The 11,681-nt window shown below is 33.8% G+C and overlaps 1 protein-coding gene across 2 annotated transcripts in view; it reads right to left on the bottom strand.

Moving 5' to 3' along the window:
* Nucleotides 1–1,382: 1,382 nt before the first annotated feature.
* The window catches only part of LOC134854494 (torsin-like protein), a 73,301-nt gene continuing 63,002 nt past the window's right edge, over nt 1,383–11,681 (bottom strand). The window contains exons 1-4 of one of the 2 annotated variants that reach the window (XM_063870765.1): nt 11,515–11,568; nt 10,927–11,198; nt 2,721–3,088; nt 1,383–2,061 (exon numbers count right to left, since the gene is read on the bottom strand). In XM_063870765.1, the coding sequence (XP_063726835.1) occupies nt 1,714–2,061; nt 2,721–3,088; nt 10,927–11,182 (972 nt within the window). In that variant the 5' untranslated portion in view covers nt 11,183–11,198; nt 11,515–11,568 and the 3' untranslated portion in view covers nt 1,383–1,713. Of the gene's footprint in view, nt 2,062–2,720; nt 3,089–10,926; nt 11,199–11,514; nt 11,569–11,681 lie in introns of those variants that run through there. The other variant, XM_063870764.1, reaches the window with a different exon arrangement.

The raw sequence follows: 11,681 nt of genomic DNA, 5'->3' as shown, positions 1-11,681 counted from the left end.
TTGGGAAGAAACCTGAAAGAATAAAAGAATTTGAGCCGAAAAAAAATGTTGTCAAAAATTTTTTTGATCTAACAAGACTTAAAAATTTTACGAAATAATTTATAAACGCATCAAAAAATAATTCACCCTCAAAACTACGCACACAGTAGTTTGACTAAGCCAAAATAACATGAGCCGTAAACATTTCATCGGAAAAAACTAAAAAAAAACAACAAAAAACAAATTACAGAAATTTCAATTATAGTAACAACTGTTTAAATCAATTTAAAAACCAATGCTCAAAAACATAACAGATAATACAATCTTTTGTCAAGAAATCTATTTGAAAAAAGCTATTACCTAAAACTGAAACGACCTTCCCCTAAGTACCATCTACTTCTCACGAAAATGAGTATGTCAGCAGTATGCATGTCAGCAGTCGTGAAATTTACCATTCCTGCTAAAATTGACCATTCTGTGAACAAAGTAATTTATTAGAAAAAACTATACTACCCGATTGCAATACCCTTACTTTTCGCAAGAGTAAAGATACGTATGAATGAAAGATACATAGTATGAAACATAGTTATATAGTATGAAATTAATTTCTCTTCAAACTTATGAAAACAAACTATTTCTTCATTTCTTATATATTTGTGGACAGTAGATTAATTTCACTCATTAGATCGACAATTTTTTGCCTGGATTAGTTAAAGAAGTCGGACCAAATTTGTCACTGTGAAATATTTTCAACTAACCAATCATGATCTATTAATAATACTTGTAAAGCTTAATTTATCCTTTTTTTCAGCCAGAGAGAATATAGTACAGGTTAAAATCAGTTACATTCTTCTATTCTCTAACCTCACAAGAATACCAGTAAATTCAAGATCTATTGAGACTAGGAAATGTAAGAAAAAAGATTAGGATTGTTATTAACCTAAACGATATTACTCTATGAGAAGGCCAACACAGACCTAAAATCACGTTGATGTTTTAATGAACAAAAAATTGCCCAACCTCAAAGTTAACTATCGAAAAAAAATATGGTTTTATGTAAAATGTGAAATAATTCAGCACATTAGAAAGCATTATATTTCTTGGGAAAAAATGCCAGTTTTCCTGCTTTCTCGACGCTAGGTTGGGCTCTGAGATTCCCATACGTGAAAACATCACGTTGAAGAATTCCGAAAACAAACCAAAAATTGAGAACTGAAAAAATTCAGCATTAATAAAATTTCATATCAGCCCTCCCCCCCCCCCCCCCCAAAAAAGTTGTTCAATCTGAACAACATTTATATGCGGAGAGTTTTTTCCAAAAAATACCCACATTTCTAAAAAATAGCTAACATCACTGTAAGAAAACATAAATAACAATGTGAGCTAAATTGAATGTTAAGTAACAATGTTAAATAGTTTCCCAGCCTGCCCAAAATATGAAACTGAAACAATTGTATATCAAAATGAAACGAAAACCCAGATGCGTATGTAAAAAAAACTACGATTATCAGCCAATTGTTGCACACGCTTTCTTTGTTATAAATTAGCGTAACAACAACCGAAAACTATTCTTAAGATCAAGAATGGCCGTCGAAGTTTAAATATCGATATAATATCACGAATTTTGACAAAAAGTTGCATAAAAATAGAAATCGACGCCGAGCTAGTTTTGCTAAGGAAAAAGAAAAGCTTAGCACCTCGTTGACCTATTGATTGAAGTTAAAAGATCGCATTTCACAAGTCGTCGCTGTGCGAAAAGTACATTGCTATGGCTCTGTGAACACTTTTGCATCCTACATCTGCAAACTTTGGGTCGTAATCAGGAACGAACTTTATGGTGTCCAATATGCTTTCTACGATAGATGCCTTTAGGTAAAAACCAAATAGTCTTTTAACTTCATTCCGGATACAGCACTTCACGTGATTTTTGTCGAGCGGGAAGAAGGGCACGAAAAAGTCTATCAGGTGATGGGCAAAAATACGGCTCTTGTAAAATAAGCCCTGTTTGTCCGCGAATGCGATCGCCTTCAGAACCTCCATCTCAACTTCCAGAGTGGGTAGTATGTCATGGGCACTCAGACCCTGAAAAAAGGACGATGAACTTGTGAGCGAGTTTTAACAGAAGTAACTTCTAGTATAAGTTTTAGAAAAAATTTATACTTCCCGTACCTTACAAAAACTTGGAAACCAAAATACGCTCAAATGCCGAAAAAGGTGACATTTTCAAAAAGTCTGCTCCAATTCCCAACCCTGTTCGAATCAAGACTGAAAAAGCTTTTTTTTGGATTTATCACTCTTCATATTCCGATTATTATTTGTCGCATCTGATTTTGCGATAGAATGAAATTCAATACATCGATAGAATGACTATATAATTATTTTCAACGATAAAAACAAGACACGTGATAAAAGTTGAGAATTCATTCGAAAATTTCAAAAAAAAAATTTCAGATCTGATCATGTCTGATGCAATGCAGTTCAGGACAGATGTGCAATCTCACAAAAAATGGATTAACCCTGGGCATATCTGTATTTTTATTTTGTTTCTGTAAGGGTGATTTTTTGGTCCTTCTGGGTTTCAGATGAATTAAATTTTGTTTCTCAATGCTCGAATTTTTCGGGGCTACTTTGTTCGACAGTTAGCAGAAACTCAAAACGAGTTTGCAAATGTTATAATTTTGGTACACACGTAAAAACACTGGTGGTAAAAAACCTGCCGATGTTAATGTAATAAGTATTACCTTTTGGTCATATTGATAAGCCATATCAACCAGACCGTCGAATCCGGTGTTAGTAACAAGAATAAAAGTGGCCTTTCGACAATCAACTCCATATACTTGTTCGTTACTATCAAAAAACGGTCTCACACTTTCCAGGAGCTTCACGTTCATCAGGTGCGCCTGTTCCAAAATAATCAGCGCACGATCACATTTTTCCACAGCCCTCTTGATTCTGCCCAAAAGTTTTTCTCTATAATCCCGGAGGTCTTTCTCGTCATCCTGGTAAGGGAATTCATCAGGTACGTTTATGTAGTCAAAAAACCAAGTCTTCTCTCCTTCTTTGAACATTGTGTCTCTAATAATTTTCAGTGCGTGCGTCTTCCCAATACCTAAATTAGCACTAAACTATCAATTAATTAGCCTGTTCCGCTGCAAAATAAACGTGATCATTAATAAAATTTTGGCCGTCATTGAAAAATCTGCTAACTTGGACAACATTTAAATTTAATTATTAAATTTAAAACTCCAGCCGACATTATCAATGACATACGCATCAATTATTTGTACAATCGAAAACAAATTATCCGCCCAGGTTCAACGCTAGGCGCAATACCTTAAAGATGTTGGCTTAAAAGAAACAAGCAATTAATCGAGTTTTGACTTCGTAAAACTTTTTCTTCAAAAAACGTTTTTCAAATATTTTATCATTTAAGTGCTAACACTCTTAAACTATCACAGGATGTTCAAAGGATGGATTACAAAACAGTGCACAATAAACATCCATCTCTAATATTTCAAGTTTTTTTTTAATTTTCCACAAAATTTAAAGAATAAAATTGAGTTAAAAAACTCGGAAATTGATGCTGCCGATAATCTAAATGCAAAATCATTCCTTACATTTAGTCAACAGCTCCTTTAACACGTTATGCTTCTACTTACTGCAGTATACACCAAATAAGCTGCAAGGGTGCTTATATAGGGGCAGGGGCCAAACCGACAGAGACCGAAACTAATCGTCTCGCAGCATGAACGGAACTGAGACTAATTGTTTAGTTTATAAAAAAGTAGACTTTGGGAAATGATGCAAAAGGTTCAGGTCCACATCAACATAGAAATAAAATGAGCGGCTCAAAAAAGATATCAAGCATCTTTTGATTATCCAGTATTTAACTATAGAAAAATTTGTGAGCAAAAATGTTAAATTGGTACTTAATTGGATACCATCAACATTCTCAATAAAAGTCATCTTATTTTTATGCATTTTGTCAATCTGAATTGAAACTTTTAATTAATAGCTGCACGTCTAAAGTATTGAAGCTTAGCGTCTCCAAATGATGATCGAAGATTTACATGATTCTTTTTGACGTGGATAAATTTGAGTTTATTCACTCCAGTTAACGGTATAGTGATCTTTTCTAAGTGCTCCTATAAAAATTGCTCAATCACAATAGCAAACTGATTATCAAACATCAATTCATAAACGCGTTAACAGTGTAGCTCAATCACAATAGCAAACTGATTATCAAATATGAGTTCATAAACCCGTTAACAGCGACGTTTAAAGAAAACTACTCTAATAATTCTTTTTTGCATTTCGACATTTGAACTTTTTTTTCGTTATTACACACATAAATTGAAACCATAATGAATGACGGTATTACAAGGCTTATATTTATCTATGTCGATCACAGTAGCAAACTGACTACCAAACATCAGTTGATTAACTCTTTAAGAGTAACCTTTAAAAGATGACTAATTTACAATTTCTAATTCCAGATTATTCAGATAAACTTTCTATTCACTAAGCATGACACTTTGGAAGGGCTGGTCATTTTTCTATTTTCACTATTCAAAGTTCAATGACTGGAGGACATCCATTTTATTACGGCGAGAAAATTTTTAGGATTACACAATGCTCAATGTTTCTGATAGATAAGTTAACTTTTTCTAAGCTAGCATATTGCATTCGGTCACGTAAGTATTTTTTCCAAGAGCAAGAGGCAACACCCTTATCCTATATCGCTCAAGATTACAAAGCAAAAACTGATGATTTAAATCAAGCTTACAGAGCAAAAACTGGTGCAGAAATTCGCTTTCTTCAGATCAATAAAACACCGCTCAGCTTTTCTTTTTTCAGGAAACTTACTTGAATATCAATTAACACTTGAGCGATTGAATCAAAATATGACACTCCATTGCGGAAATCGAACTGTTCTCGACAAAACACTGAATTAGAGTTCCAAAAAATGCACTAATCTGTCGTAATGAATCAGTTCAAAAACTTTGCTCAAGGTTTCGAGCAGCGATTTTGTCCACACTTATTACTGCTAGCTAAGTTGCCATTTTTATAACGCACCACTACTGAAGCAACTTTTAAAAACATGAAGACAAATTCCTTTCTCAATGAAAAATTTTTCAAATTCGGGTAAGATAGGATGATAGAATGGGTGCAATTATTTTAACAGCATAGCAAGAGATACTATTTGGGTCACAAGAAGTCTTATTCTTTTTGTTAAGGAACAAAGTAGATATTTCTGATAAATTTGTTGACTCTTACCAGAACCAATGAACGTTAGCATTTTGTAAGGTTGGTTGAAATTTTTGATCAAACCAAACTACAAGCGAAGCACCTACCGTACAGAACAAAACCGTTGAATTCCAAAGCAAATTTCTCGCTTTTTTCTATCTTACTAAGATTATTCTGATTACCGTATAGAAACTGTTTAAAGATACAAAGAAGCTCTTAATTTTTATTTCCATCAAATTTTACTACTAATGACATTCTTATGAACACCTTATAGAGCCTGATTCAATTTCAAACTTCGCTTTCGAGACTTTTATAATCCAAGGGTGTTTTAATTTGTTTCCTGTTGCAAAGTCTTAGGAGCGCATCTTCTTTCTTGGACTATCTATTTTCTCAATATCTAACATCTCTTTGTTTTGATCACCTAAGATACTTGACCAGCTCAAATTAATGATTAGTTCTAACAGAAGGGCACATTGGTTTTCAGGAAGCAAGAGATGTGCAAATCATCTTTTCATTTGGACACAAGTTTTGTCAGCTACCAGACTTTTCATATCTACTCGATTGACATCTATGCTAGAATCTCCTACCAATATTGCTTATATAGATGGCGACTCCGCCTTCGCTGCTTTCTCCATTTTCACACCTGCAGGGTAGTACGTCTCAATATTATAAGAAATTACGTAATCAGTACCACAAAGCCAAGTCTCAGTTAAAAAAACAGAAGACAAATGAGTTTAATTATTTTCAACCTTTTTAGCAATTTTAAGGGTTGAATTGATTATCTATTTTTCTGTTCGTTGGAGGTATACTTAGCCAGATCAATTTCTAACATTCCCGATAGCTCTTGGCCACTTGCCTCTCGTAATCTTTTTAGGATCTACTTGTGTTTATCGTTTGCCACCGGCTTTGACTCATCCTTCAGTCTCTGAATTTAAACATTTGAAGTTCTTTTTATTGCACGGTCTTTCAGATTTTTTAAGGCTCTTTCAATGTTTACTGGGACTCAAATTGACTTTTTCATTTGGCAGTTGTTAATTGTAGTCATAAAAACCATATCGTTTGCTTTTCTCTGGATATCGATCGGCATCACGCTTTGGGAAGCGTTCACGGAAAAATATAGATTTTTTTGTTAGCCATCAGGTTTTTGGTATGTCCAAGAAGTTGACAGCGATGATATGTTGTGCTTTGTGTCAAAATAAACAAATTCAGCTATCACAGTGTGTGGATAGAACTTGTTGATTTCATTGATGTGTCGGCATGCCCTGATATCACAGGGTTTAACTTCGATTTGAAGACACTTGTCGCAGATGCTGGCGCAAAGAGTGTTCAAATCGAACGATTCATTCTCAAAAATAACTCAATCTTTCAAGTTAGACCAGACTGCTCTTGTTCTGATAACCTTTCCTCTTAGCTCGTAGTATCAATTTTCATGATCACAATTTCCTCAATTTGGTTTCTGATGATTTCTGTCTTTTGCTGCAAGTCTTCAATTATCAGTTTCAGGATCTAATTACATGAGACGTCCCAGACTGCAGAATCAACTTTAGTGATCATCTCTTGGATCCATATGAATTACTGCCATCTTAAACTATTCAATAAGTTTATCACAACCATTAGGCTAATTTAGAGATATAAAAGGAAAAAAGGCTATATTAAACTCGAGGCATCAAAAAAACTTTCGAGTAGCATAAAAACTATGTCACCGCGAAGTTTTCCTTAAATGAATATACTTTTCTAATCAATAATTTCAACACAAAAAACAAGTTTTTGAAAAAAAATTCAGATATAGATAATCTGCCGACTTCAGAGTTAATTATAATTAAATTTTTTTTCAAAAATAACTTAATTTCAATCATTTTGGCGTCCTGATTACATTCATGTTACTTTCCTGGAACTACATCCAACAATTTTGGTCAATTCAATTGAAAAGTTTTTTCAGACGTATCGTGACCTTTTTTGTATAAGCAAAAAGAATATAAAAACGTATAGTAACGGCGAATTGGTTCGTGTTTGAAACATACATTGTAACTGCTTGTTGTTTCGTTTTCAAAAAGACAATAAAAAAGTTATTTTGGAACCTCGAGTAGCAAAATCATTTTTTCACTGTGAGAGATGCTCTGTTATTCTCCATTGCGCTTTCTCAGTTTGTGCTGGCCGAGCGAAAAAAAAAGTGCTGATAAAGATTCCAAATGTGATTATGATTTTGGCATAAAATTCGAGATCAAAAGAGAAAACTTCATGTAGTACTTTCCCTTATTTTGTGATTCACAACAGAATCTTTTAAAATCTCATCCAGAGGTTTATCTGATTATCAAAAAGAAATTGAGAGTCAACAAGGACCAGTAAACCATATACTGATTTTTTATTGGTTGATCATAATTAAACATTTCAAATGGCTTACACTTTCCGAAAGACTCTTTCTCACATAATTTGATGAAACATTCAAGAGAAAAAAGGCCCCAGAAAACACTTTCTGATGAAAAATTCATTCTGTATGTATTGACAACAATTGCAAAGGCGGAGTATCATTATCTCAAAAATTGGATCCCTGCTGTAACCATAGAACTCCTTTTAAAAAGTTTCAAGAACAAGAAGATCGCTTAACATTTCCCTTGAGGTTTTGAAAAAAGCTGCTCCGAACAGTTTTCAGTGTATTCATTCCCTGTTTTATACAAGGTACGATCTTCTGCTTGATTCTGTGAAAAAAGCCGCATCTTACAAAGAAAAACTAATAACCATATAGGTTTAAGTTTTTAGTGTATTTATTCCCCACTTTATACAGAGCACGACCGTTTTGCAATTTTTACAGCAGCGAGAACACGACAAAAGCAGCTCTAGAAAGTGCAATAAAAAGTAGAAATAAGCCGAGAAATAGTATAAAGTTCGCATCGTCTGATATTCGAACCTGTGACGTACAGATAAAGAGTCTCACATACTAACCACTCCTCCACGCAAGACTAAAGGTACCACACACTAACCACAAATAAACCAGAGAACAGCTGCTATCCAATTTCCAATGCTACAGTGAAATTTCGAAATAACTAAAAACTTTAAATGAACACTTATATTTGCGTTACAAAAAAAGGAGGTTCCTAATGATACACTAAGCTGACGCTAGTGTAAACAATCAAGGAATGCACACTCAGTGATAGATTTACTGATGGCTATAATTTCGACAATGACTAATAACAACTGCTCTAGAAATTTATGACTCGAAGCACCATGACCACATTTAGTTATGACGTTCGCCACCTCATAAACATGGCTCTTTTCCAGTTTCCACCCCCTCGTAAAATTTCAAAAAGTTGTTCAAAACTTGTTCACACGGCATTTTGCATGCAAGAAATGTTGTGACAATTTTTTCACCTGTTCACGATGACACGTTTTAAGGCAGTTCATAACATGAAAAGTCATTTTAAATAAGTTTTCATTTATTAAATTTCCGAAAAAATCAAAGGGGGGAACTGGAAAAGAGCCATAAACATCAAAAAATGGCATACAAATTAAGTTAAGCGATTTAGTGGATTCAAAAACGTCCATGCTGTTTCTCCGCCAAGTGATAGCTAATTGTTAAAATACTTATTTTGAACAATCAGTAAAGGAGCTACATCAATATTTAAGTCATGTTTTTGCAAGTTTTTCAAGAATGATAAATTTTTCTCAAGATTATATTTTCGCTAGTAATATTGCAGTGTTTTCTTGTTAGCTCTGCAAAAATGTTTGGCCAGTTCGTTCCTTAATTTGGCGTCCAAGAACACGACTGTTTTTGCTGATAGTTGTTAACCATTTTCGTAAACATTTTCCCTTTTGAGCTATTTACGGGTCTTTTTACTTATTCCGCCCAAAAATCAGTATTTCAACATCTTCAACTGAAACTATTTTGCTTCAATTTGATTGGCTAGAAGTAGTCAAAAAAAATCCAGCACAATTTCAAATTGTTTTGTTTAGAGTTTTAATACCACATACAAATTAGCCAATTTATCTAAAAAGGTTAATTATTTTGAAGAGTTTTCAAATTGGAAAAAATAATCTGCCGGACCAAAAAAAAAACGAAAAATAACTAGATGAAAAAATGCCAAGCATCTTCTCAAACATCGGCCTTGTTAGAAATCGGCTAAAAATTAAAACAATAGCATTTGTTTTAACAAAACGATTCCGTGCGATCAGTGTTTTGCTCTTGGTATTTATACATTGAATACTACAAAATTGCAAAACTTGGAAACTTGGGCAGAAGAATTAAAAAGACCTTTTTTACTTCTGATGTATTCGGTCTTCGTAGTCATTTTATATTTCGATTGGTTTCTTTATTTGATGCAAACGGCTTTAAGCAGTTGTTTATTAGGGCGATTTTATACCCAAAATTATATTAACAAAATTTTTATTAAGCTGACATTTTTGGTCTCACAAAAACAAAACAAAACACAAATTTTTCTAACTTTGAGGGTCAAAATTTTATGAAAAATGGTGGTAATTTTAGAAATTTTAACTATATTATAATCAACACAATATGAAATAGTTTCCGCTCAGAGAAATTTTAATAGATACGTACTGAATTATATGATACGGCCCATACATGATTGGCAGTTACTTTTTCCAGATAACATTCAAAATTATAATACCGATGAAAAATGATATAATCTAAGCAAGCTCTGACATTCTTGACTTATGTAATCAATCATAAAAGCATAGCCAACAAATAGTGCAGAAAAAAAACTGATTTATTTTCGAAAAAACTTCAGTTTCGAATTTCAAAATAAAGGGTACATTGTCTTAAAGCTCTGATAAGTTCAAGGCAAGTTTAGGCCTGTTTTTTTAAAATATAAAATTGACCTAATTTAAGAAAACTCTGGATTCATGGGTAATGTTTTTTGCTGGGAAACCTGAAAATTAAATTCTACTTTCGAAACTAGAAATTGCGACCTAAAAAATCCTAAGTCAAAACGCGAAAAGTAAATTTGAACCTGATTAAATTTAAGATTATTCCTGCAAAAAAAATCACGACCTATACTAGAGCCTGAACTACGTTATAATCACCGAAAACCATCGTATTCATCTGATATTTCACACTAAAAAGAAGCATGTTTTCAAATTTATATCCAGAGGCGAGGCTGCGCATCGCTAACATTAGCAAGAAAACGACAACAAAGCAGCTCTATAAAAAGAAATAGGAAAAAGTAGAAATAAACCTTGAGGTTGTATAACTTTTGCTAGGTGTCGGATTCGAACCTGCGACCTCTCAGCCACGGACGCTTAACGATCGTTACACACTAGCCACAAATATAGTAGGGAACAGATGAGTTGAAATTTCTACAGAGCGATTATAGCAAACGTGTCACCGAATGAGCTCTTTTATTAGTACGGCACTTTTAAAAAAAGTAGTGTCATACTAATAAACTGCGCTCGCAAGTTTAAAAAATGACGATTTAATTATAGAAGGTGGTCGGTCGGTCTTACACAATAACCCATATCTATGTCAAATGCTCCTTTATCAACGTGATTGCATAGGACAATCGGATAAAAAATCACAGAACCCCAATTACAGGTAAGCTGCTGACCGGGTTAGTTAACATTAACTTTTATTGCCTTATCACTTTTGATATTGGAGAAAGTTTTTTCAGCTCATTAAAAAAAAGGAACAATGAAACAATGATCGTGTTTCAAATAGAAACCTCATAAAAACTGTACATATGTTACATATACCTGGCGATCCATGAAAAGACATGACAAGTGGTTTTTTCGGCTGGCTGTCCTGCCAGTGGTGCTTCAAAGCACTGATAATCATATTTTTTGCTGGCACTTGTCCACACAGATGTCGCTCTAAGTTCAAGCGCAGCTGAGTGCTATTTGAGGATACCCATGGATCTCTGCAGCACTCGTTTATGTAGCAGTAGGGCTTGTCTATCAGCATCGTTCCCAGGAAACCCACAACAGGAATGGCAGCGAGAGAAATCAGCATCTTTGGTTATCTACTGCTTATGATACGTAGGTTTAAACTTGAAGCAAAAAACTTGATATTCGGGTGTTTTTTCAGCAAAAAACAAAAAAATCGGATGGGATCTAGCGAAATATCATACTGAAACCCATTCACTCGCTATCCAGAGCTTAACTAAAAAAACCTCAAATGGTTTTGAAAAATGGCTTTTCGGAAAAATTAAAATACTTGTCTTGAATTGCCTGCCCACACTTCCACGTCACACGAATAAAAGTTCGAACTTTCAAGGTCGACGAATGCGCCCGCTAAATTTTAATCGTTGAAATTAAGCTTATTTGAAGTAAATTTAAACGTACGTCTACAGTAAGCTCATTTCAAATAAACTCAAACCGACCATCCAATAATCATCTCAAAACAATACTAAACAGAAACGTGTACAACGATTTGACATATTATTATTTGACAACTCAAGCTTACTCAGAGTTCAGAGTTCAGAAAAGCGTTATTATGTTGTAAACTAGGG

Source organism: Symsagittifera roscoffensis, chromosome 9, assembly GCF_963678635.1.
Source record: "Symsagittifera roscoffensis chromosome 9, txSymRosc1.1, whole genome shotgun sequence".
Lineage (NCBI taxonomy): Eukaryota > Metazoa > Xenacoelomorpha > Acoela > Convolutidae > Symsagittifera > Symsagittifera roscoffensis.
Note: the sequence above shows the minus strand (reverse complement) of the source record. Positions and strands in the feature narration are given on the sequence as shown.